General features: G+C 36.8%; 1 protein-coding gene across 1 annotated transcript; it reads left to right on the top strand.

Moving 5' to 3' along the window:
• On the top strand, nt 1-26899 carry CAPZA2 (capping actin protein of muscle Z-line subunit alpha 2). The gene is made up of 10 exons (XM_071733700.1): nt 1-202; nt 12535-12598; nt 14310-14361; nt 15070-15133; nt 15576-15782; nt 16929-17008; nt 18930-19008; nt 22270-22341; nt 24930-24992; nt 25899-26899. Exons 1-10 carry the CDS (start codon nt 56-58, stop codon nt 26037-26039), a joined length of 969 nt encoding a protein of 322 aa, XP_071589801.1. The 5' UTR covers nt 1-55; the 3' UTR covers nt 26040-26899.
• The last annotated feature ends 416 nt before the right edge of the window (nt 26900-27315 follow it).

The following is a 27315-nucleotide window of genomic DNA, read 5'->3' on the forward strand; positions in this document are numbered from 1 at the left end:
CCGCCCCCGCCTCCCTCCGCTCCCCGCCCCCAGCCGCCCCCAGCGGCCCCCGCGCATGCGCAGAGTTGCCACCTCCCCATCCATCCGCGCGAGGCGCGGGGGGTCCCGCCCTTCCTGCCTGGGAGGGAGGAGACGGGGGCGGCGGCCGGAGCCAGACGGGAAGATGGCGGACCTGGAGGAGCAACTGTCCGACGAGGAGAAGGTGGGGGTGGTCGGGGGTGCTGCGCCAGGCCGTACCGCCTTTGTGTGCCCCGGCACTCTGAGCCGAGAGGCCGCGGGGAGGGCTCGGCTCTCGCCCTGCGGTTCGTATTTTTAGCGTCGCTCCGCGGCCGGGCCTGTCAGTCATGGGCGGCGGGAGGAGGGTCGGCGAGGAGGTCGGGGGGAGGCCTGGCCAGGCCACCGCGCCGGCCCCGGCGCATCTCCCTCCGCTCCTTGTACGGTGTGGGCCCGGCGAGGGGCGGGGCCCGGTGTCCGGTGAAGGCGGCGGCCGCCGCTCTTACGGTCCCAGCTGCGGCCGGGGCGGTGGGCACGGCCTCTGCCCGCCTCCGCCCCCGCCCGGTGTGTGGCACGGGGAACGGTGAGCGGCGAACGGCGGGGAGAGGCGCAAGAGCCGCGGAGGGACCCGACCCTCCCTCCACTTCCCGTTTCCGGGGCCTCTTGCCCGTGCCAGGCGGCTGCTCCCCGGCACCGGCTCTGCCCTCCCCAGAAGGGCTCTGTGCCCCGGCCTCAGAACAGGGCCGGGGTTGGCCATCACCTACCCTGTCACCTCCCCGCCGGCTCCGGGAGGAGGTGGGATACCGGAGATTTAGGAGAGGGGGGATGAGTGGGGATGAGGAAGGTTGTTTCACTTCCTGTGAGGAGACAGTAATTGGGCAAGTGTAAGGCCAAGGAGCAGAAGGGTCCTTGTTAACGAGGTCTGCATCGAATCTCTTTTCATGGTAGTTGGAAACTTCCTAGTTTTAAGACAGACTTTTCCTGTAAAATCTTACAAGGACCAGGGTGTATTGTAATTCTTCATTTAACAGTGCTCCTTGTCTTCCTCTGTTGGATCCAGCTTCATGGCAGCTGCCTGTTTCAGATCTGGGGTGTGGTGTTTTGTATACGTGGTGCTACTCATGGCTTTATGTAATGCATGATATTATTCATTATTTACTTAAAAAAATGTAGGTTTTTGTGGCATGTTTGAGGGTGACAGGACCACATTTCAGAACTAGAGATGCACTGACATGCCAAGAGGTTTGTAGCACCCAAATCTCGCTGTCTTTTTCTGGAGAGGATTTAAGACCGTGCCCTCCTCTACTTAAATCACATTCAAATGCCACCAGTCTTGATACAAGTAGTAACATAATCAAGGCGTGTGTGTGGCAATCCATGATTCTTTTAGCCATTTGTAGAAAATGCAAATAACTAATACAGTACATTATTCCTAGATGGTATGCTTAAAAATTGTTAAGACTATGTTATCTTGGCAACACTGAATGGATAAGGTTAAAAGGGACCTCTGGAGGTCATTTTGTCCAACTGTCCTGCTCAAGCAGGGTTATCTAGGGAAAGCTATCCAGGTCTGTGTGCTGATGGCTTTTGGAAATCTCCAGGGGTGGAGTCTTCACAACCTCCCTGGGTAACCTGTTACCAGTGCTTGGTCACCCTTGTGGTAAAAAAGTGCACCTCCCGTGTTTCATTTGCTGTTTGTTGCCTCTTGAATTGTCAAGAAATAAAAGATGCAGCACTTCTCAGATCATACAGAGCCAAGATAAAACTGTCATTGTAAGTGCATTTGTGACCACTGCCAATGAAGTCCTGAGCTTTCTTCTGTTCCACCTTTTCTCCCAAAATGGGGTCTTGACTCAAGTTAATAGAATCAGCACTCTTCCATTGGAAATTTAAATTGATTCCTTTATCCACACCAGTCCCATATAAAATTGATTGTCCTATATAAGTGGAATTTTCCAAGCCTGGCACTGTATATTATTGGCTAATAAAGCAAAGTTGGAAAAGCAGGAAACTGTCCATGCAGATCTTGTGATGCATTATGATTTTAATTCTGATACATTTAAGTTGTGCTGGCATTGTACAATAAAAATGTTATCTCAAACATCCAGTTTTAGTGAACTAAAATCAGCTGGTTAGCATTTGAAAAACACACCCTTCTTGCTGATCCACTTGGGACTATAAATAAGACTAGGAGCAGAGGCAGACAGATAAATATTCATTTTCACAGATAATTGCTCTTTTGTATACTTTTCTCTCATGGTATGGAACTGATAGTGTAGAAGGATGACACAGATGGTGGTGGTACAGTTCTGTAGGTAATTTCAATAGAGACATAATTAGAACTCTAGTCAAAACTGCTGAAATTCAAGGAGGGAAGAAAGTGAACAAAATAATGGAAGTTTTTGTTTTATACCAGGCTCTTAAACAATTCTGTAAAAGCATAAGTAAATAGAATATCAGTTGATGCAGTGGTATAACAAGTTCTGAAAGGTTTTTGATTCCTGCCTTTGTGTATAGTCAGTAGATTCAAGTGTTCTAAAGGCAGTAAGAATTCTATTTGTAGTGGCTATTACCCTCCTTTGGGTATCCAGTAGTTGGTTTAAAATGGTAGTATTTAGCTCTAACATAATTTAGGCTTAAAACTTGGAAGGTTTTAGCATAATTGAGAATAGGGAGCATGAATTGAAAGAGTGGCAAAACAGATTTACGGTTGAGGTAAAGAAGCTCTAAAACCAATCAAGGAAGGAAAAGAGACAGTTGCCAGAAGGAACATAATTTCAGTATATGAGATTGCATATTGAAAATGGTTTTGAATTGAGTCTCATTCCTTAAATCCACATTTTAGCATGAAATTTTTGAAGCCTTTCTTATTTTTCAGTGATGATAGTAAGTGTGAGGATAACTTTGAAAAACCTTTTTTTAAAAACAAAAATCTATTAACTATTCATAGTAAGTAGGAGGTGTAACATTTGTATATATCTGAAGATCTGAGGCTGGGCCACTGCCAGTGGAAATTACAGGCTTTAGCATCCAGTACCAGAGGTTTTTCAGTGCTAAAAGCAGCTTTTGTGAGACTCGGTATTTTGTAGTTACTTTATTTACATAAGTCACTGAAAGTTCAGAAGCTTTTAGATAGTTGGAACAACACAAATTAATGTTTACTTCAGTCTATAAATAAAAATGAGTTATGATATACGGAAATCTTGAAGTCCTGAATCTGAAGGGTAGCAACAGGAAGTCATTGCTTCTGTGCCCTTCCTATGGGTAATCCATCCTCACTTTAGAAGTTTTTAACGCAAAAGCTAATAATTTATCCAGCATATAGTTTATCCAGCAGTAGTTTTGTTAAAGTCTAGTAGCCATTTTTTGCAATTTTATTTTTGTTTCTCTAAAAATTGTTTTCCTTCCTGTTGCTATGTCAAACTAATAAGTATTTATAAAGATGGTTTTAGTGAGCATATCAGTATGACTGTAAAAGCTGCCATTTGTCTACATTAATACAAACAATGATTAATAGAAGGTACTGGTTTTATTGTAAAAGTTGTTTGCTGATACAAATATTCACTAGCAAACAACAATGCAAATGCAAAACAAGATTTAAACCATTTAAATCATAAAACTAGTGATCTGCAGTCCCTTTTTGGTGACTCCAAGGGATGTGTTTAGTGTATTTATTTTTTTCTTGTAATGTGAATCCTGTTCCCTACAAAGCACAGGAGTTAAATAGCTGTGTTGATACCAAGATAAAACATGAGAAAATCAGGATGCCTTCAGGGAGGAAAGGGAAGAGTCCTCATAGGAAAGGATAACACATCGATTTTTTAATTGCAAAACTAGCTCTTCCATTCTTTAAAATGCTGAGCATGTAGATATGGGAATTGTCAAACATGATTTTTAAAAAAAGGAACCACACCTCTTTCCATATGATTATGTCTCAGTAGTTCCACTTGTTCGGGAAGGTGGGGTTTAACAATAGGTCAGCTTGCTGTAATAAGAGCAAAACTTGTCTTCTGATGAGGAAGCAGTCTCATTTGTGAAAATGAGCCAGCCTTGCTTCCAGGTATTTCCTGGTGCATTGGGTAACTTTGTAACAACTTAAATTAGGTGTCAAAACCTACAAATCTGAGTAATAAAGGTGGATGTCTTATTCCAAAAAAACTCCACAGTGTACTTGTAAGATTAAGGAAAATTTGTTTCCTTAGTCAGTGCTTCAAGCTGTAAAGCTTATGCCAGTAAAATGCATTCTCTTTCATGTGTAACTTCATCTTTAAAATGTAATATATTGACAGCAGATCTCACTTGCATGTACCAGCCCACCAGTGTGTGAGGTTCAGGTGCTTTATTGATGCAAATTTAAACCTTTTTCCTGCATCTTCTTTGGAAGCATTAGCAGAATTTTGTTGACAAAAATGTTTCTTTTAAAAAAATATTTACATCTACTAAAGAATAAATGTGCTCTACATCATTCATTTTGGAAGGATGTCCAATTCTGACTTATAGAATTGCCCTGAATAAGAATTGGAGACCATGGATGATTTGAACCATAACGTGATGGAGTAGAAGCAGGGTCTGAATAGCCTTTTAGGGATATAATTGCACTGTAATCTATAAGTTAAAGTTTAAGTTTTGCAAGTGTCCTTAATGTTCTTTCTTTGCAGTTCATGAATGTGTGCTTCATATTTAAAAGTGCAGCTTTGCTTATTTGTCTGGCAGGAGGACCTCTTGAGCTCTCTGGTTCTTATTTGTATTTAAATTCAGAATGGAAGTGGAAATACTGCAGCAGGTTAATACTTCAACCTGAAATAATTCAGTTTTGGGGCTTTTTTACAAACGTGAGGTTAAACTCAATGATTTCTCTTAAACATTTTGAATAAATTCTTTAATAAAAAAAAGGAATTTTGGAATACTTCTCAGACTGACTTAAAATTCTGACTATAACTGTCCTTTCAAGCTTTAAGATTTTCGTGTGTGTCCGGCGATACCACTGTTGTCTTGTGTTAGGAATTAATTTTTTTAAATATGCATCAATACCCTTGAGATTGAAGGACAGAGCAAAACTTGTAATAACTTTTTTGGGAAATTACACAAGTGGCCAACACTGTCTGAAAACAATGATTGCATACTGTATGTATAATACAAATAATAACTTCATTTATTTGTAGAGTCCTACAGGCTGTAAGAAACTTCTGGAGGTAACTTGAATGCTGCTTGGTCAAAGTGGGCCACAGTAGATCAGGTTGCTTAGGGACTTGCAGTTTGAGTTTTGGGTGTCTCCAAGGATGGAGACTTTCAGGCTCTCTGGGCAACATATTGCAATGTTTGACCTCACTCATGGTCACAAATTTTTTCCTAATATTTAATTGTTGCAACTAGTGTCCAGTGCTACTTGTCTTTTCACTGTGCATCTCCATAGAAAGTTATTATGCAAAGCAAAATTGTCTGCATTTTTGGCAAGTTAAATATAAGTGTCTGAAACTTGAGCATGAATACAAATGTAACCTGTTGTTCTAAATACATGATCAGTGACTTCTAAAACTACAGTACATATGTTCTTGTTAGTAGTAGTTTAAAGAAGTTAGGTACTTTTTGTAGATTGATTTTTATCATGTCATGGAGTATTTATAATGCAGCAACACCTCAGGACCATCAAAAGCCCTGTTCTTGCTAATTTCAGTGCTCACAGACCCTCTTATGAAGGCTTTCTACCCAGGAAACCTTAGCTTCAGTAGATAAGAGAAACAAACTAAACCAAAAATAGAGAAGAGTAATAGAAAATAAATATTGACAAATCCAGTAACAAAGCTGAAGTAATTTATGATACAGATAAGGCTCTGTTGCCCACCAGTATTGAGATCAACTTACAATTCTGCTGTGAAATACCTTGTTTGGTTGATTTTAATTTTGACAGCCAAAAAGGAAGAGGATAAGCATTCTAGCCACATTATTTAGCAAATTTCTGTATTCTTCATGCAGCACTGTATAACATTCACTTCCAGTTTCTGAAAGTGGGGTGTAAAGGAGTTTGAACTGCTCATGCAGAGATGAAAGCAGATTATTTTTTTTAATCCTTGAGTAAAAAGCTGAAATGTAAAGTATTTCAAATACATTCTTAACTTGACATAAGGCATTAAAACTTTAAAAGTAATAGATAACTTTGAGAAAACTTTAAGACACTAGAATTGAGAGGAGGGGTGAGGTATACAGTTAAGGTGGCATTCTGTGATTTTAATGAAGGCATTTTTCATATAGCAGGCTCTGATCTTGTTTGTTTTCTCTACATGTTGTTATTGATCTAGGCTTGATGTCCTTTGAGTAACTAATAATAAATAATGAACTTGAAGTAGTAGGAAGGATCACTTTAAAAATTTAGGCTTTGCAGTGGAAGAATGCTTTGCAAATGTGAACAAAGTGCTTTTTAGGTTATAGGATTTACAACTCTGTAAAGACTGAGAAGGAGCAGTCTAGTTGCTGCAGCTGAGGAGCATCTGTGTTGGGCTGACAGAACATCTTGATTCTGTTTGTGGGAGATAAAGCTATCAGTTTCTTTCTTTGTGAAGTTTTGAGTTAGCCATTTCTTATACCTTTCACTTCTCAAACAAAAGTTATTAAATGTAAAATTTTACCTTTTTTTTTTTTCAGTTTTCAGTGAATGACTTTTGCAAGGAAAATCTGAGATATTTTTAATGCTTATTGTCTGCTGTCTATCTGATCCACCAGCAAAATGTGCAACTGTTCAGCTTCTAAAGTTTTTATGGATAAGATTTACTCAGAAATTTACATCAGACCAGTATCAGATTTCAGCTTAGCAAAGTGAGTGCTGGACTCTAGTGTGATGCCCAGAACAGTATTTTGTTTCTTTGGTTGTTTACATATGTTGGTGCTTGACTCTATAATGAAATAGGGAGTGCCAAAAAATTATACTGTTTGAGATACTGGCATTTTAGTGTGTAGTCTACCAAGATTTGAGACCAATGCAGTTGTTCTAATACGCTTCTAAATTAAAATATGGGAATTGTGTGACCTAAAAATGTGTCCAGTTAGATATGGTCAGAGATAATAAAAGTAAAGACAAAATGACACGAGAAAAATTTTACCTTATTTTTTTTCATCTTAGTAGTAACTAAGTGACATACTTTTCGTAATTCCTCTTTGATATCTCTACCTGGAACACTGACTTTCAGGAGTCCTGATTTGGGTTGTGGTTTTTTTTCCTTCATCTTAATATGATGTGGTGAATAAAATGATTTTAGGATGGGGACTATATATATATATATATTTAGTGTGTATTTAGATATATATGTATTTAGATATACTGTTGCAGAAAGGCCCTACAGTGAAACAATCAGCACCTTTCAAAGTAATTTTTGTGAAAATAGGTCTCATCATTTGAGTCACTTCTTCAAGTAGAAAGAATGCAGCTAAAATACTTCATGCTGTGTAAGATTTAGGTTTTGCACCACTAGTAAGTGCTGGTACTGTTACATACTCTTAAATACTTGTGTATTAAAAGTAATTGAGGAAAACACAGGTTCTACCAATGCAATGCAGCTTCAGGCAGTACTATGAAGGAAATGTCTGTTCACTCAAAGCCATAGGCATGGAATGTGCCCCTCCTTTCCTGTGCCACAGAACCACATTTTCGCAGTGTTTTCTTCCTCTGCTCTCCCAGAAGCAGAACTGAATTGAATCCTACAGTGCATTTTTCAGTTGAGCTTGGTAGGAAAGGAGTTGCAAGACTACTTTTATAGTCACAAAAGTCATGCTGCTTGTGCTCTATGTTTGTGTAAGATGCTGCATGTTTCAGGATGCTTCTTTATCAAAACTTCAAATTTTACCCATGGGTATGGGTGAGGTTATGTGAGATGCTGAGAAGAAAGTTTGCTGCCAACATGGGGTAATCCCTTTCTCACACATACATTCTCTGTGCTTTTCTGTCTGTTTAAATGCTTATACACCTCACTAATCTGTTAGCAGCAAGGAGCAATAATTATGTAAAGTTCACTTGATAAATGAAGTTGCTGTGTTCTTGCCACTTTTGAAAGCTATACTTTAGCGAGATTAATTTGCTTTTCTCTATGCTCACACAAGTAGATGAGCACCAGTGTTACAAAGGAGTTTTCAAAAATATATCATAGGGTTTATTTGGTTGTTTACATATGTTGGTGCTTGACTCTATAATGAAATAGGGAGTGCCAAAAAATTATACTGTTTGAGATACTGGTATTTTAGTGTGTAGTCTACCAAGATTTGAGACCAATACAGTTGTTCTAATACGCTTTAAATTAAAATATGGGAAGTGTGTGACCTAAAAATGTGTCCAGTTAGATATAGATATCTATAGATTTGGATATAGGGGGCAGGGAGATCCGTCACTTTGGTGGCTGCATCAGTGTGGTCTGTTTATGGCACTCAGGAAACACCTCCCAGCTTTTTTTTTTTTTTTTTTTTTTTATTTTATTTCAAAGTATGTATCATAATGACGGCATAACATTCCTGGGGGAGTTAACCTAAGTAGCTAGCCTAAGAATATAATGAGCAATTTGAGCCAGTAATACAAAGTATCATCTACTGTCCAAAGGGGAAGCCAGTTACTTTTTTTTTTTTTTTTTTTTTTTTTTTTTTTTTTTTTTTTTTTTTTGTAACATTGAAGGGTTTGCAAACTCAAAGCCTGTGGTGGTGTTAGCAGTGATGACTTGTCCTTAGACATTATATCTTGTAAATGATTGAACCTTAAACTGTGTTGCTTGATGTGCTACATGTGTCAAGGCAGACGTAATTTTAACTGATAGGTGTCATAGCAGTTTTTTATTCATTGGAAAGCTGCATTTAGAAAAATAGTAGCTCAGCTGAGCTCAAACTATGGATTTTAGTCAAACTCAGAACTCAATAAAACTAGGCAAGGCTTTTGTCCACTATCACTCCAGGTGGTACAAGCAGGATCCCTGAATGACCTGCATGTAATTGTGAGTGTGAATTACAGGTTCTTGAGAGATTTAGAACTTACCTAGTTTGAACCAGCTTAACTTTGTTAATATTTCTGTAACTACAGGCTAATTGTGAAAAAACCCTGTAGCTACCTGTAAATAGAGTTCATCGGGCCAAGACAAAGCCATTTCTTTAATTGCTGCAGAAAGGCTTCCCAACCAATAAAACTGCAGCAGAAGGCAAGACTCTGGGAATAGGGCTCTCTGGATTTTTTTACTGTTCTTAGAGCAGAACCAAAGAGTTCCCTTCTCCCACATTTGATCTCATCTACTTTTTTGCCAAATATAGGTTCCTCTAAGTGGAAGATCTGTGGTTTGATTTGTTTGTTTGTTTGTGGAGTTTTTGTGTGTTGTTTTGGGGGTTTTGGTTTTTGTTTGTTTTTGTAGGAAGGTAAGGGTGCTGTCAGGAATACAGAATATAAATGCATGATACACAATGTCTTGCTCCTGCTCTAACACTTTCTATAATCACTGATAAAACCGTTGGAAGCTCTTCTTTTTTCTGTGATTAGCAAAGAACTTGTCTTTGAATGGAAACATACTGTGGAGGTCTTCTGTTACCTTTTTTTTTCCCAAATTTTTATGCAGTTTTTAGATAAAAAGGGCTTCTAGTATCTACTTCATTGTCTCATTTTCATTGCTCTGGAGCAGTAAACTTTAACCTTTTATGAGTGTAGAGGAAGGGTGGGTCACCCTGCTGCAAAGAGCTCACAACTAAACTTGAAGTAAGGGATGTGTAGAAAAGAGTAAGGGCAAAGTATGTGGTTTCACAGCATCTTGCTCATCAGCACATTTTTCCTGCACAGCGTGGCAGTTGATTGAAGGGGTGAGCTGTCTGAGTGCCTGGCAGATACAACTAGATTTCAGCTAAGTTAAAAAGGGGGAAAGAAACAGGGAAAAGAGAAGGGAGAGATAAAAGCTAACTTAAATTTGAATGTCTCTATTGCTGTTGGTGTACCCTAGCTGATTATCAGGACTGAGCATATCACAGCAGAACTGTCAGTGGCGTGGTGGGAGCCCCGAGCCTGTGTTCTGACCATATATAGGCAGATGCAGCACCAAGGTCGGGTTTTTTCAACCAGTGTCAGTTCCGATGTGCCAGGAACAGGAAGAGTGGTTTGGGGCCATTTGAAGGCACTGTGTGTAACTTCTTGAAAAATAAAGCAAGCTTCAGAATGGCTCAGTCTGGAGAGGGTAGAGAAGTTGGATTTCTCTATGTATCTAATGGGTGTCATGCCTTGAGGAAATTAGATGTGAAATAAAAGCAATAGTATGAAAACAAGGCAGATTTAGAATAACTGACACCATTCTGTACATTGCTACCTCTGTGCTTGTGTAATCTGAAAACTCAAATCCTGTAATAAGTGAGTCTAGGCATTTGTTGATAGACCAATTGTTTTAATCTCCAGCAGAATGAAGAATTAGGCATGATTATGCCTAATATCCATGCTCATCACACAAAGCAAACCTGTTTTCTCTTTTTAACTTAACTGGAATAGTTTGCTGTATAAAATAAAAAAGCTTGTAGCTGATGTGATGAGTGGCATTTGGCTTCGCTTGAACTGAGAAAGTAAATCTCACTAGCTCTTACATACTGACTTCCATTTACATACCAGACTTCAAGAACTGTGACTGTTTTATGTGTGAACTTCTAATAAAGAGAACACCTGCAGTGGGGAATGCTTCTTTTCTTCATGTTTCAGAAGTTGGTTTTTAGTGTATGGAGTGTTGTGAGATTTTTGTAACCTCCTCTCAACATCTGTATGTTTTCTTAAAATAAATGCTCAAACCTACATGAAGTTGCATTTCGTGAAAGTGTATTTAGATCAGTTCTGTGCATTCTTGGTAAACCATTGGTGATCAGATGTTCTGGATTAATGAACTCAAGTTTTGTTGCAAGCCACTTCAGACATTTAAGTGAAAACTGACTGTAAATACAATCTTGGAAACTAGATAAATAAAACACTGTCTAAAACTTCAAGTAATGGTTTGGGACTAACTAGAGTACTAAGTGGAGAAACTTCAGGTGTCTTCTCAGTCTTGGCTTTTGTGTTTTCTAAAAGAATACTCAACTGTAACCTAATTTCTTGTCACTTGCTGATACATGCATAAGGTTTTATACAGTGTGTGACAGTGCATTTCTCTTGAATGAAAAAGGTTTTGTCATTTAGACTTCTGAAATGTTAAGAGGTTTCTGTTTTGACTTGTTAAAATCAGTGCTAACAATTTTGAAAGTCTCAGTGTATTGAATAACCTGCATTGGTTTAATCTGTAATGCAACTGATTGGAGTATTTCCTTTTAAAGTTATCAGCAAAAATAACTTTCTGTCTCAAGTGGATTATATTGCAGCATTACTTTGTATTACAAGTTATGTGCCTCTTGCTGTATGTGCATTTTTAGCTTTTTTTTTTTATTTATGCATAAACACCAGGTTTTATATGGAATACAACTTTATTTAAATTGTGTTTCCTCAAGTGATAGCTGAGCTAGTGGCTTTTTACTGCCAAAAGGGGGAGGTCTTCATCCCATAGAGCTTTATCCTTCAGTATCAGTCTGATTTTGGAAAACAGAAAGTTCCTTTAGAGCATTTATTCTGGAAAAACTCAGCAGCAATAAAGAAGCCATAAGGGCTTTTCAGTTCTTGTGTAATAAGTGAGACTACTTTTTAAATTACTTTATATAGGCTTCTTTTATATATGAGTTGGGAAAATACCACTTTTTCAGATACTTATCTCCAAACTCTTTATTCCATAGTAACATGACTGAAGGTGTTAGAAATAGGAACTGTGGTTCACGTGGTATCCTCTGTTTGGATAGTGGCAAAAAAATACATTTTCTACTTTTGCTCACTGCAGTTGTACAAGTGCTTGTGCAGACAAAAGGAGAGCGAAAGCCTCCACATACTTTTAGTGGGAATAGTGGATTATGCTCTATAAACAGAAGCAAGAAGTTGCTCAAGAACTTGCATTAAAGAAATTCTCAAGGTGTTTTTCCAAACTTTATCAGCTGATAATGTGGTATTAAGAGGCATTAAAAGTAGATGTAGGTGAAATCACATGCTTTGGTGTGTGCACAAGTGTCTTTGAGTTTATTTAGTCTATGAATTACTGTCTTGCTGTGTGACTCTTGGAAAGTTTAGAACCATAGGATGTGTAGTAAAATTAGAGAAGAAGCTTTGAAGATTGAATGTGTATCTTCATCAGGGCTTTTGGCTGTCTTGGAATATGTACTGGTTCCTAGGCATTCATGGACTGAAGGTTGAAACAGATCTTACTGTTATATTAATATTTTCATTTTTGTCATTAACAGAAAACATGAGTGACAGTTTCTTTATCTGCTTCCATCACATATAATCTCCTCTATTCTGTTTGAAGAGGTAGAACTTTATATTATGTGTATCTAATAATGATGGCATAGTTTAAATAATGTAGACAAATAGATGAAACGGGAGTAGTACAATGTCATGTCTGAGTATTAAAGCTATACATTGCATATTTAGTTTCAAAAGGAATGAATACAGATGTATACAATCACATAATTGTTTTTGTATTTAAGGTGCGCATAGCAGCAAAATTCATAATTCATGCTCCTCCTGGGGAATTCAATGAGGTGTTCAATGGTGAGTATCTCTCTGTTCTGTCCTTTCGTGTAAGGCATCTGTATCCATAATTGCATTGCTGATTACTTTCCTGAATTTCATGTAGCTTATATTTTAGCAGCTCACTTGCTGTAAAAGCTGGTTTTGTAGCTTGGCATAATCAGATCTGCAGTCACAAGACAGTCTGGAGCTTACGTTTTTCTTTGTGATGTGAGAATGATCTTTCTGTTTTTAATCAGTTATGACTTAACAGTTGCTAGGGTTATAGTGTAGAAGGCAGTATTTTATTTCTCAGCTTGGATAGATTGTTATATTTTTCAACAGGAATTAAAGCAAAAGAAATTAAAATGGGGTTTCTTTTTTGTGGTTGCTGGTTTTGGGGGGGTCATGTTTTTTAAAAAGGAATATTGTAACAAATACTTTTTAATAGATATGCAAAGGACTACAGCTTATTACCAGTTGTGGAAAAAGTATTAGCCTCTCTCAACTATTCTTGCCTGAACTTTACCTGAAGTGTTATTTTTTTTCCAAAAATTGTTATGTGTCTTGCATCAGGATAGATGGGCATACATCTGTAAGAAGGTATAGGTTTTGTAGCTCTAGCTTACAAATAGCTCTGGTGGTATGTATGTTAAATAGAAGGTTTAGTATGCTAAACTTGATCAGTGTCAGGTTGGAGAGAGCTGAAATTTCTTAAATGTATTATTTTTAGAAGTAGTTCTAAACTTCTGCATTCGTCCTGCATTTGTGAAATGAACTATAGGTGAGCAGCTCATTAATGCAGCTCCCTGATGGTTAATGTGATTTCTTACAGCAGTACTGCTCTAAACAGTAGTGTTAAGTAAATTCATGGCTTAATTAAATTCACATGGCTTAAATTCCAGTTCTGCAAAATGTGTTTTTGTTTGCTTTGCTTGCCTTGGGGTTTTTTGGTTTTATGGAGCTGGTTTTTGTGGGGTTTTGGGTTTGTTGTTTTGTTATTGTTGTTGTTTGGGTTTGTTGTTGTTGGGTGGTTTGTTTGATTTTTGTTTTAGGTGTTCTGTTTTGCATTTTTGAAAAAATACTTCAGATTCTGGATTTTTTTTTTTTTTTTTTTTTGTTAAGATGTGCAGCATCTTTAGAATCTTCAGAAGAGTTAAATGTTGTGAGACTAATGGTAATTCATGATCAGTAAGGCAGTCAAGTACATAAATTTGCTGCATAGTAAATATGAAGTATAACGTTATTTTACACCTGTGTTTCTTTTATGATGGTAGAGGAAAAATTGTGCTCTGGCTACTGTGTGTCATTAAGAAATGAGCAAAAATGGTAAGGCTTAAGAAGAAAAGTACAACATATTCATATTACTGTCATCAAAATACAGTAATCGTTACTGTCAATTCAGTATGAGGGATTTGGTAGTTTGCATCTTAAAAGTGAACTCATTTGGATCCTATGTTGTTCTTATTCAGAACTTCTCTAAAAAGCAGTCTGACAGATTCCTAGAGCTGTCACACAGCCTGTAGACTATGGCTTATATCTGCTTACCAGATTGTGTTGGAAGAGATCCACTTCCATACTACTCTTCTGATTTTGCTCAGTCAAAATGATGAAATATGAAGCAATAAAATTCCTACCTAGTAATCTTTATGGCTATGGGGTGGTTTGGGATTTTGGTTTTTTACAGTCTGTTGACATTCTTTATCTGATTGAAACAAGTTTCTGAATTAACTGTATTTTTATGTTGTTTCAGATGTTCGGTTGCTGCTTAATAATGACAATCTTCTCAGGGAAGGAGCAGCCCAGTAAGTACCAGTTGCCACATACACAGTTGCTTTAAAGAAAGATGTTTTTCAGTAAGACTATACTTTCTCAGGAAACTGTCAGTAAGTGATTTGTTTAAAAAGATGTGTGCTTGGCAAGAAAAACCCTGGTATGTTTGTTGTGCATCTTTCATCAAGGTTAAATTCTTGGCAGAGGAGAGGTCTGTATTGTATCTCAATGACTAGAGTAACTGTTTTGGAAATGAGCAACCTGGGTTTTGGAACTAGTCTCCACCTTTTTGAATTTCATTTTCTATTTCTTGGTAGATTTTATAGGCCATCTACATCTATAAAATTCTGCTTCCTTAGAACCTACTTTTATGCCTACATTAAGCTTACTGCATTTTATGGTAAAATTAGTTTCATCTGTGACACAGACCAATATCTGGCTTAAAAGGTCGGATCCCTGTGGAATCTAAACTTTGCTATTCCAGTTTCCGTGGGTTACTGTAAAGCTTATGTGTTTATCTGTGTTGGGTTACTTTTGAATATAAATCATTGCGTAATGGTGGCTGGAATCTAATACTGGCACTTAATGAACCAAGAAATTTGGGATTGCTAGATAATGGAACATTGATACCCTCTCTTGATGCACCATTACCAGATTATTAGCTATTAAATCTCTTAGAGCTACTAAGGAGAAAGATTACTTGATGTGAGCCTTTATTTGTGGTTTTTTTTCTTTTGTAGTGCATTTGCACAGTACAACTTGGACCAGTTTACTCCAGTAAAAATTGACGGTTATGATGAACAGGTATGAATACAAAGAAATGCTTGCAGCATTCCTTAAACTGTTAAAGAAGTTCCAGTATTGGCAATAAAATGAAAATAAATACATCTTCCCGGCTAAAATACAGAGATTGTGGCTTGAAATTTTCTTCTATGCTATTGTCCTGAATCCAGTCAGACCTGATTGAGAGCTGTAGAGCAGTTTGTTCCATCTTATTAGAAAACATTAATTTCACTATTGCATTGTTTGCTGCAGTAATACTGTAGGATTCTGGATTTTTTTTTTCTGAGGCAGTGTGCCATGTTAGCCTCGTACTCTCTTGCTATCTGCATACTTATTTTTTTTTAAATGTGAGTCTTTGGACATGACTAAGTTTAGTTAAACATAAGATATAATTTGATTTGGCACAGTATTATTTTCTCTGTATTCATCAGCAAATGTTACTAACTAAAATTTTATAATACAGGTTTTGATAACAGAGCATGGTGATTTGGGAAATGGAAAATTTTTGGATCCCAAGAACAAGATTTCTTTTAAATTTGATCACTTAAGAAAGGAGGCTACTGATCCTAGACCCCATGAAGTTGAAAATGCCATAGAGTCCTGGAGAAATTCAGTTGAAACAGCAATGAAAGCATATGTGAAAGAACACTACCCAAATGGTGTCTGCACAGTAAGTACTACATTATATAACAGCAGTACCATTATAGATAAAAATCTAAAATAAAAGTGTAGCTCTCTATAAACTAGGAAGACAGGTGGTTTCAAATGTTAAGAGTTTAGTCCTATAATGGGTTAGTACAGGGAAATGAGGGAAAGCTTCAGAAGTTTAATATTTCATCTACTGGATTGCAAGTGGATGGTTGCTTTAGGTCATAGTAAAGACTTAAGTCTCAGTTCTGAAGAATTTTTATTTAAATTTCTTAAAGCAGTAAGATGACCTTGTGTAGATTACTGCAGACTGTTGATCCTGGCTACCTGACTATTTACTTAAAAAGCAATCCATGAGATACAAATGCCTGTGTTGGTTTGGTTCACTGACAAAACTGTTAGTAAGGCAAACCGTTTTCTCCCAGTCAAAGTGCTATGTTCTTACCATGAGAATCAGTGGGTTCTGGTGGCTTCTTAAAATAAAACTCTTGCTCTGCACCATAATAGCAATTTGCTGCTAGGAGCCCTGTGACTATTTAAAGTTCAGCAAAGTAATCTAATTATTGCTGTCCTGTGCTTTGCATTAACATGATGGAAAAATTAACTAGATGAAAAAATAAAAATCAGTTGCTGAGTTAACAAGTTGAATTGGATTCCTAGGCAGTCAGATCAGTTGAAGCTTCTGTAAAGAAAACCACATTGCATGCTTGTTGAGGTAATTTATAGTTATATTTGATTTTAGGGGAATAAGTAGAACCACCAGTAGGACCAAAACCACCCTTTGAATAATTTTTTTTACTAGTCTGTAAAGGCTTATATCAACATTTAGTTGTAGAATTACTGGTATCTGAAGTCCACCTGGTAATATGTATTGTCACAGCAGTTACTGCTACAGGCTTGAAATTCCTATAGTTGCAGAAAAATGAGCTTGCAATACATAAAATCACAGTTAAGGTGTTTAACCTTCAGATTTTCTCATCTTAGATTTTTTTGAATGTTTTACTTTAATGTTTCAAGTACTGAATATTATGTAAGAACGACGGTGGTTTTAACATTAAATTTTAGCTTGTGTAGTGGTAATAGAACAAGATACCTCTAAGATATTTGAGCAAAGCAGATGCTGAAACTTTAACTCTGGGGTGGTGTTTTTTTTTCATTTCTAATGTAGGTGTATGGTAAAACAATTGATGGACAGCAGACCATTATTGCTTGCATAGAGAGCCATCAGTTCCAAGCAAAAAATTTTTGGTAAGTTTCTGCAATTTGTACTTTGAAATACAACAAACTGAAGAACTGTGTTAGTGCTATTATATTGATAATCCTTAGTTCAGAGGAGGTGCATGCCCATCCTGCCTGCATGTGACCTTATTGTGCCTCCACTCCACCCAAGTCATTACTTGAGTATTATAATCTTTATCTTAAAGAAGAGAAACAACTTTTTATAGATGGAGGAAATCTTTCTTGAAAATATTCCTTAATAAAGTTATGGTCAGATATCTGTGGGTATATGTTGACCATGTTTCTAAGAGTTTTAGAGGAAGATAGTCAGACTAATTCTCATTCTTAGGAAGTTTTAACAAATCTATATTTGTTTGAGGGTTTGGGGGATGGAAGAATAGATTGCAAGTTACCCAGCTGTATGTCTAGATATTCAGCCCAAGCCACGGTCAGTATTTTTTCTCAAGGTGTCTCAGATTTTTAGGCATTTGGAAAGCTGGCAGCCTACTGTGAAAGCAAGTTTTTTGGATGATAGAGAACATGCCAAAGACAAATGTTCTGTGAATCTCTGAAATACTAATAGCATAGTAGGATAGATGGTTTATGAAAGAATCTGGAAGAGAAGGAAGGATAGTTCATCTCTTACAAAACTTCTTAAGTCAGCAGATGTAACTAAAGTAATGATATGTTGTTTTTAATTTAGAGCATTTCCTACAGAAGGATCCTTCTGCACTTGAGCTCTTCTTGGAGTAGCATCTTAAGGACAAAAAAGATGTCCCAGAGTGGAAACATTGTAGTCATCTTAATTTCAAGGACCAGAAAGAGACTAAGAGGCAAACAAATCTGCTAACTAGTCATTTAGTCATTGAATCCTGTGCATTTGAAAACTAGTACTGTACCTAAAATGTAGTTCAGCATGTAAGCTTTACTATAATTGATAGGTCAATCTTTAGGCTACAGATGTCACAGAGCTGGGTGACCTTTTCAGTTTTCTTAATAATGCCAACAAGCTTCTAAATTGCCTTATCCTAACTTTTCAATGATAATCTATAATTTGGATATTGCTTGAAATAATAACCAATGGTTTTATAATTGAACTACTGACATCTAGGATGTCTCAATATAGATCCATTAGTAGGTGTTAATCTCAGTCTTCACCTCTTTCTCTCCCCTTGTTGAATCCACTGGAATCTACACCTAACATTAATAGGATTGGAACTCATAGTATCAACTTTCTTTAAGTGCAAAGGAGAAATTGAGAGACAGCTGCAGTGCATTCTTAATATAGCTCTGATATACTAACTTTCTAATCCACCAGCCTCCAAACTAAATAAGAAAATGTCTAGTCTACAGGAAAGAAATCAGGTGAAGCTACAATCTCCCCATACTGTTTTCCAGATGTTTGAAACTCCCTTTAAGCAATTTGGCAAAGATACTGAATTTGTGGAAGGAAACTGGAAGGAAATGGTTGTCCTGGAACAGAAATAATAGAAGAAATGAAAGGCCTAGTACAGTTCAGCATAGTGGAAAGTCTTGCTACTTTAATGTTCCTTCCATTCAGGTTTTTTGTAGCCTGATGTGAAGTGTGACTTTGGCTGATCCAGCAAGTTGTCCACTCCTGGAAACAAGATATTGACTATATATACCTAAACAATAGAATAATAAAGGAGGGAAAAAACATTGAGACTTTAGGTATTTTCAGAAGTTGTCTTATTGTTAAAGGTTTCTTACTAATAAATCTCCTTGGTCCACATCCAAAACTCTGGGGGTAAATATTTTGGAAAACTGTTCTTTTCTCAACTGATTCTAGGAATTAATCCTTAGGGAAAGATTTTGTTTATATATAAGTATACAGCAGATTTAATTTTTCCTTTGACGAGCAGTTATATGTTGGGTTTGGGGGTTTTTTTCCTTACCTAGTGGAGTGACATCTGATTTCTATTTTTTAAAGGAATGGCCGCTGGAGGTCAGAATGGAAGTTTACAATCACCCCTTCAACCACTCAAGTGGCTGGCATCTTAAAAATTCAGGTATGCTTATCTCAAACTGTGCCTTGATCCGTAAAGTCTCCAGTTATTATCAAGGGAGACTCAGGCAACTGTATTAAGAATTCCAAGAGAGTTTGGGGACCGAATAAGCAAAGCAGAGATGCCTTTTCAGTGAAGTATTGGCAACTTAATTGCATGTTTACCTAATCCTTACAAAATACAAAATACATGTTTAGTGTAATGACTCAGAAGACTTCCGAAGCTGTATATGTTCACCTCAGCTGGGCATATACCTCTTTGTCATACTGGCACAAGCCTTTCCCTATCTGAAGTAGAACTTTTTTCTTTTTAACTGCTAGTAGCAAGGGGTTTTCATGTTATCCGTCCTGTTGTCCAGAAAGATGGGAATCTTTGGTTTCAATCATTCCAACATCCAAAATTTTTCAGTCTGGGTCGTCTTCATTCAGAATTTGCCCTCCCTGCTGGCTTTAGGGAATCCAGAAGGGAGATGCTGTCCAAGCAGGAATGCAGAAATCTTGAGACCAAAGGAAGTCTGACTCATGTGGAGGGCAGGGGGACTTGCCTTCCTGGACTGGTTCTCTGGGATATATACATGTTTTTTTCAGGAGTTAAACAATTAAAAGACTTCTGAGATCAGGGACTGAGTGCAGTCTGGCTTTCAGTGTAGTACATTATTATTTTTACAAGATGCAGAGTCAAGCTCCTTTTTGTGCCCCCATGAGTTTTACACTTCCTTTACTGCTCAGTGACTGGACTTCAGAAGATACATGCAATGGTATTTTTAAAATCCATAGCCTTAGACTTAGAATGTTATTTTGAGATATGGTAGATGTGTTCAGATCCACCAAAGCAGGGGGCTTGAATCTGATTTCCCATTCTGGGGCAGTTTCTATAACAATTGGAATGATAGTAAAAATGTAGACAGCCATTATTAAATTGTCAGATCAAGATGGTCAGGGTAAGCACCCTATAAATAACTTAAAGGCTTCTCAAGACTTTGGGGGAATCTGAGTAAACTGTCACTTAAATCCAGGTTGCAGTCAAACAGGCATTTTGTTCACAGCATACACTTCTGGTTAAATGTCTGAAGAGCTTTTCCAGAACAAACAGGCAGATGTCTGTCTAATTCTAAGAAAGACTAGCCCAGTAGCCTAGAAAATAGCCTGAATTAGGGAACTTAGTCAGGTTTTAATTGGCATCTTAATTTGAGCTGCAGTTTCAAATTTTTAGAAATTGTGTAAAATTTCTTCAGTGGCTGTGAGAGTGCTTCCCTTCCCCCTCTACAGAAAAACGAGCAAAAGAGCTTTAATATTTTTTTTAAGGAGCAAAGTAATTCTCTATAAATTAGCAAAATTTCAGACTACTGAAGTTCCAGAATCTTTATGGCAGCAATATGGCCATTGCCCTGTTTCTGGTAAGATCTTTTATAAATATACTGGGGAAAATTCCAGCATCCCCTGCTGTCTTTAGGTGCCTTAATTTTTAATGTCATTTGCACAATTTTTTTCCTTTTTAAATATTCTGTTAGTAGATTCTAATACAGGAGATTCTCAGCTGTCTTGATCTGTTTGTTTAATTTCTTCCACTTATACATAAGGGGAAAACTGCAGCAGCAGAGTCTTTACTAGAACTGAGTGCCTGTGGTGTTTGACATGCTCCAGCTGTGCATGGAAAACAACTGATAGGTGTCCTGGTTAATAATTTTATCTTTTAGATAATTTGTTACTCTCATCCCTCCTTAGTTAACCTTTCCAGAGGCTCTGTTCATAAACATCATCCTTCTGAACCCAAACCTAGTATTCTAGAAGGATGTCAATAGTGAGTTATCATATTTTGTATAAAATACAACACATCCCAGAATTAGATTGGACTCTTCATCCCTTTTAAGTTTGTAGGCCTGAGTGTTTGCCAAGAATGTGACTCAGTGAGACAGACAAGAGTTTCTTACTGATGTTGGCCTCAGGGCACAGGGAAGGTTTGAGCCCTCTGCAGTGGATTGTGACAGAAAAGGGGGAAGATTTATACTTCTCCATGTTCTGCTGTTTCATTGGGAAGTCTCAGAATTTTGCACTGAGTAAGCACTATTTGTGTCTTAGGAACTGGATTGACAATAAGCAAAATAATAATATAAGGTGAATCATAGGAAATCTTTTTTCTTGTATTTTTTTTTGTACCTTTATTTTGCTTAGGTGTAGCTGTCTTAGTGTGCGATGAGTTTTCTGTATCGTTATCTCTAAGACTGATGAGGGTCTCATGCACATTATGGTGGTAATATGGTGAAGCTGTAGTATTGTGCATTTTTCTCCAAATTAAAATGTAATCTTTCCTAATATGGTGAGACACAAATGTCTCATATCTTCATAACATAAGCTGTGTTGACTATCAAAATTGCAAAAAATCTTCTAAAATACCTATTCAAGTTTTCAATGAGCTGCATTACCTTCTGTATCAGTTATTGTGAATGATTACACGTAACTTTACATATACTTCCTATTTTTTTAAATTTTCCAACAGTTGTATCTGAAACAGAACGTTTTCAGATCCTTTCCAACTGAATTAAAAAGTACTAAAGTTACCTTTAGTAGAGTTTTACTGGTCTGATCCTGCAAAATAATCAAGGAAGTTATTTCTGTAGATATAACATTTCAAGAGTATTTAATTCTGCTTTGCTATCTAACCTTGGCAGATTTTGTCCCTGAAGGCTTCTTTCTCTAGATAAATACCAGCTTCCAGTTACAAGCCATATCTAATAGAGGAAAATACGAAAGCCAAGCACATCTGGAAAAGGAACTGTCCCTAGAAAACTGTTTGGGTGAAGGAAAAAACAACCACAGTATCCTAAAGCCTTGCCAAAATGGTTCTCATTTTATGTGTATCTTCACCATTTCAAGAGAAGGCCACATAAGCATTAGGTTGCCTTTTTCATTACATTAATCAAAACCTTCGCTTAGTGGCAGACTCAGCAGTGTTAGGTTTATAGTGGGAATCAATGATCTAAAGGTCTTTTCCAGCCTAAGTGATTCTATGGCTCTGTGATTCCTGCATGAAATATTACTTTAAGGCAATTAACACAAAAATGTTTCCAGAGTAGCTTCTTTTAATTCCCCTTCAGAGATACTTAAATTCTGCAACATGTTAGTTCTCCTGTGTGGTTTTGTTGTTTTGTACCATTTTATGTGTGGTTTTGTTTGTTTCTGATAACTTTACTACAATATGTTGGTTTTTCTGTATGTTGTTGGTCTGTAACATTTAATATGAGGTTCATTGTTTAATTTTCTGTAGGTTCACTATTATGAAGATGGTAACGTTCAGCTGGTGAGCCATAAAGACATACAGGATTCTCTAACAGTGTCTGTAAGTGAACTTTGAAAACCTTTTGTCTTTGTATATTGAAATGTGTGTATATTGAAATGACTCATTAATTTATAAAGAGAAACAAGCTTAAAGAAACCCTCAAAAGTTTAGAGGCTAGTTTGCACTTCTGTATGAATGGTAGTTAATGTCCAAATTTATAAATATTTTGCTATGTAATATTTACTACTTTCACCTAACATGTAGTTAACAATTCTTTTTTTCTTAAAAAAAAGGTTAAAAAATTGAAATTAATGTATGCATGCATAAGATAAGTTAACTTTGATTGTAAAGCTTTTATCAGCTTGCGATCAGTCTTTCTGCATTTCTGTTGTATTTAAATTTTGGTCTGCAGAGTGACCTATAGAATTAATTTTTTTAATATGAAGGAGGTTTGAGTTATAATAACCCATTTAAATAGTAGTCTTTAGGAGATTACCTCCCTTGCTTAGTGGGAGAAGACTAGTATGCTAAAAATAGTAAACAAATGCTACCAGTTGTGAAGCATTAGTGGGTATTCTTCCTTCATTTCTGCCCTGTCTGTAACTGGTGCTGTCAGCCTCTTGCTTTTATGTACAAAAAGCCCATTCAGAGATGCTTTGCCTTAAGAAGCATAATACACTTTGTATGGAAAGCATCGTTTTTCCCAACTTCTTTCCAAACGGATCGTTATAGTAATGGGGAGCAGACAGTAGAAATAAAAATTGTTTGGAAATAGAACCAGATGTATCCTTAAAGAGTTGGTAATGTTGCAAGATGAACTACTTCTGCTTTTGAAATAATGCTCCTCTTGCCTATGGGAGATCTTGTTTATAAACACTTAAGATTTTCTGTTGAAGTGTTCTTTACTAAAACTTAAGCCAGTGCAGTTAAACCGGCAAAGGGGAATTGTGAAAGTGAACACTGGGACTATTTTAATGATAATGACTGATAGTGACCAATTTGGCTCAAAAGCTCAATTCATCAATAAACAACATTGTTTGTTAATATAAAGCAAGGCTTGTTGGCTTTTCAGTTGCAATAGCACCATAAAGAATGGGGGAGTGTGGTGCCAACCGATAACGCCTCTGGAGCTGTAGATATAAAATTACTTCTGACCCCCTAAGCAAAGGGATCTATGTAGTCTTTCATTCAACTAAGAGCTGCTTCAGGGAAGATTATGTGGAAGTGGTTCTCCTTTCAATAGCTTGTGCTTCAATTTCTGTTGGGAAGAAACTTAATCCTGTTCTGCAATTTAGTGAAGTAGCAGAAGACTGAGTAGAAAAACATCACTAGAACAAACCCGAGTATGCTGCTGGTTACCAGTTTATAGCTTTGGCTTTGAGCTTCGGTGAGGGCAGAGGCTGCACAGGTTCTTATTGCACACAGAAGGAATAGTAGGTAGATTAAAAGGAGACCAAACAACTCCTTTTTTGTTTGGCAGAGAAGCAATTTTCTACCATTAATGGGCACAACAGGAATAAATGACTTAAGAGTTCTCTTGTTGCTGGAGCTATGAATACTTTTGCTGAAGGTTACTTTTTTAGCTCTAATTTCTCTCTGAGCCAAATAAGACCTCATTTCTCAGTTCAATGAAGAGTCAGACCCCTCACATTTGTTTTACTTGGTCTCTACCTTCTCCTACATCTCTTTCTACAGTGGCCAGGAGCACTTTCACAGCTGCTAGCTGCAGTTTCATTGAAACTCTGAATCACATTTAGTTGAAGCTGCCATAGCTTTCTCCCTTTGCCTTTGTAGGAATGAGGGATCATGTGGGGTGAGAACACTCCTATCTTTCAACAGCTTCTCCAAAAGCACCCTTAGGAATGTCTCCAACATCAAGCTGAAGTTTCAAAATTCATGAACCCTCATTTCCTTATGAGACCTTTTTCAAGCACTTCAGTTAATTTGTCTTCAGATTGACTGACAGGTCATTTTTTATTTTTAAAACAAACACAAATTTGCATACTTAAGGATGAGGCCCAAAGCCAAGAAATTGTTCATCAGTCATCATGAAATTTGGACTTTGTGGTGTGTTGCACCGTCATTTTTGCAAGATGTCCTTGGGCATGTTTTTAAAAGATCAGGTATATAAAGTCTAGTGTTTGCATCAGCTTAGTCTCCAGATTCAGGATGTTTAGAGGTGGGCATATTTAGTTTGGTATTTTTTGCTTTATTTGCATACTTCTGGGTTAGCTGCTATTCTTTAAGATTTCCTGAATTTATACAGGAAATTTAACATTGATGTTAACATCTGTGCTTTGCATATTTGAAGTGACTTGTGTGTGTGTGTTTTGTCATATTTCCAAATGCTGTTCTGTTTCACATGTCCTTTTATCATACTATAGCATTTTAAATAAAGATATTTAAATGAGCTCCATGGTAATCTTTATGCATGTTGCAGCCATACTTTATATGTATATTGAAATATAATAATAGTGTGACATAGGCCTTTTGGGTGAATGTTTTGTTCAATTTTGGTTTAGCCACTAAGTGGCTTTGTGTTCTTATGGAGTCTACCTATTATCCTCATAAGTATAGGAAAAAACATCATCAAACTGGTCTTAGAAGCATGCTGCACAGCAGACCTAATTCAAATGTTCTTTTTCTAGAATGAAGCTCAAACAGCGAAGGAATTTATAAAAATCGTAGAGGCTGCAGAAAATGAGTATCAGGTATGTTGGAAAGAAACACTATATCCTTACTCAGATGTATAATATTACCATATTCTTAGCCAAACTAGTATTCTATAATTAGTAAGGTTTTGATATTAAGATAATGCAGTTCCATAAAAATATAAATAGATTACATGCTGCTATTAACTGTATCCTTCCTTTCTGTACCTTCTGGTGATTGCACTCACCTACTTACGTTACATTAGAAGTAGTTTTTTTGAGAGCAGAAAAGTCCCTAGTATTATCAAACACCAGTAATTCTGATCTCATTTAGTATTAGTGCCTCCCTTAAGTGGAATTTTTTTACAGATTCTGTTCAGAGGCTGCTCTGTTAGAGAGCATTGTTAAATATGACTATAGGCATTATCCATTTCACTTAGTCATCTTAAAGTAAGAAAAGTGTAGCTGTTCTAGATATCCTGTACAAGTGGATTCACGTCCATTTAGGCTTTGAACACAAGGTGAATTTCAGACACCATATTCTGTCACGTTTTAAAAAATTCTCTTTAATAAAAATTTTACATGTAATGCATCATACTGAAGTTCATATGATATTGTGGATGGACTCCAGTTATCCCCACAGGGAAAAAAGTGGAAGGCAGGTGTCTGAAATTAATGATGTGCAAGCTAACTCTGATCAGCACTTTATTCATGCTGCTGATTAACTCCATGCAGTTTGCTGAAACACCTAGGCTGCAGCCAGCTTTATTGCATCTGTCCCACTCATTTATTTCACATAATTTTAATCTAGATCTGCCAGTTTTCATTCATAAATTATTTTAATTTATCATATTTTTATTAAGCCTGTTTAAGAGGTAACAGGCCACTCGATCAGTTAAGTTTTTATATAGCATCCTGGTTCTGTCCTTCATGTGTTTTTGTCTTGTATGGCTCTATGTTTAACAGACTGCTATCAGTGAGAACTATCAGACCATGTCGGACACTACTTTCAAGGCCTTACGTCGGCAGTTGCCAGTTACCCGCACCAAGATTGACTGGAACAAGATCCTTAGCTATAAGATTGGAAAAGAGATGCAGAATGCTTAAAGTGAACATTGCATGACTGGAGCATTTTAGTGTCCTTGTGTACAAATAAAAATTAGTACAAAAAGTATTTGGAACTGTCAAATCACCCAGTCAGCATGGGCTTTTGCCATTGAAAATCACTGTAAGTAGTTTGGTTAGAGCACAAAGCTTAGCTAATTGACTTTTTTCCTTTTCTTTTCCTTCCAGAGGATTGCAACTTCAGTATAGCTGAATATCTTCCTTTAGAGTTTCTGTTTTACCTTTATTTTTTTATAATGAAGAGACCATGCCTTTAGTTTTCAATTATGCATTAAGAACAGTTTGGAAAATATTTTTGCATATGATAACCCTTTCTCTTGCTTTCATGTGAAATAGACAACTTCCAAAATTTGCCGTATTCCTTGTGGAGATCAGTAATGTGCATTTGTAGGTCAAGGTCAACATGGAGTTAGCTGTTTTTGAAATAGGTGCTGTTTTTGAAATCATCTAGTCTTTCACTCTCTGTAAAATTGGGAAAAGTATTTTCTTTATCATTTAAACCTTTCAGAATACTTATTTAACTAGCTCCATGGTAACTCAGTTTTGTTTGTTTTTTTTTTAAGAAAAGGCCAAGGTCTAATGCTGTTTTAAGATTTTGAGATTGAATAAAAATACTTATTTCAGAAATGCATTTAATGCTTTGTTTCTGACAATTACTTAAATGAGCTTAAACTCCATCTGCCCTTGAGGTTTTTTATCATAAAGCCACAAATGTATTATAACAAGGCATATTGTAATATATATAATCCTGTACTCATTACTGTGTCTGTCAGTTTATTTTTTTTCTTGGATTGAAATGTACTAAAATTCAATGTGACATTAAAATGCAAATTTTCTATTTATTTGAGTATCAGATTGCTTCGTGCTAAAGCCTATTTTTGGTGTTTCTATATATTTTTAAAATACTGCTTGAAACAGCCACAAACTTGTGGCCTCTTGGCTATTCTCAGTGTATTTGGATATTGTTATATTATCAACTCTTGTTTCCACCTGCATTTAAGAAGCATCTACATATGGAAGTCTACTTAAGACAAGTACCTTTAGCTTCACATTGGCTACAGAGGATGAAAGAAATCATGAGACCCAAACTAACACATTATCTTGAGAATACTTTCCCTGTCTGATGTATCATATGTTGAAAATGGATGTCAGGTATTTAAAAACATAGACTTCATTACAAATGCTCTTTAACTTCTCTGAAATGCATATATTTGATTTTGAATTGGATGGAAACCTATTTTAAAATGTGATAATTATT

Source organism: Heliangelus exortis, chromosome 1 (assembly GCF_036169615.1).
Source record: "Heliangelus exortis chromosome 1, bHelExo1.hap1, whole genome shotgun sequence".
NCBI classification, from domain to species: domain Eukaryota; kingdom Metazoa; phylum Chordata; class Aves; order Apodiformes; family Trochilidae; genus Heliangelus; species Heliangelus exortis.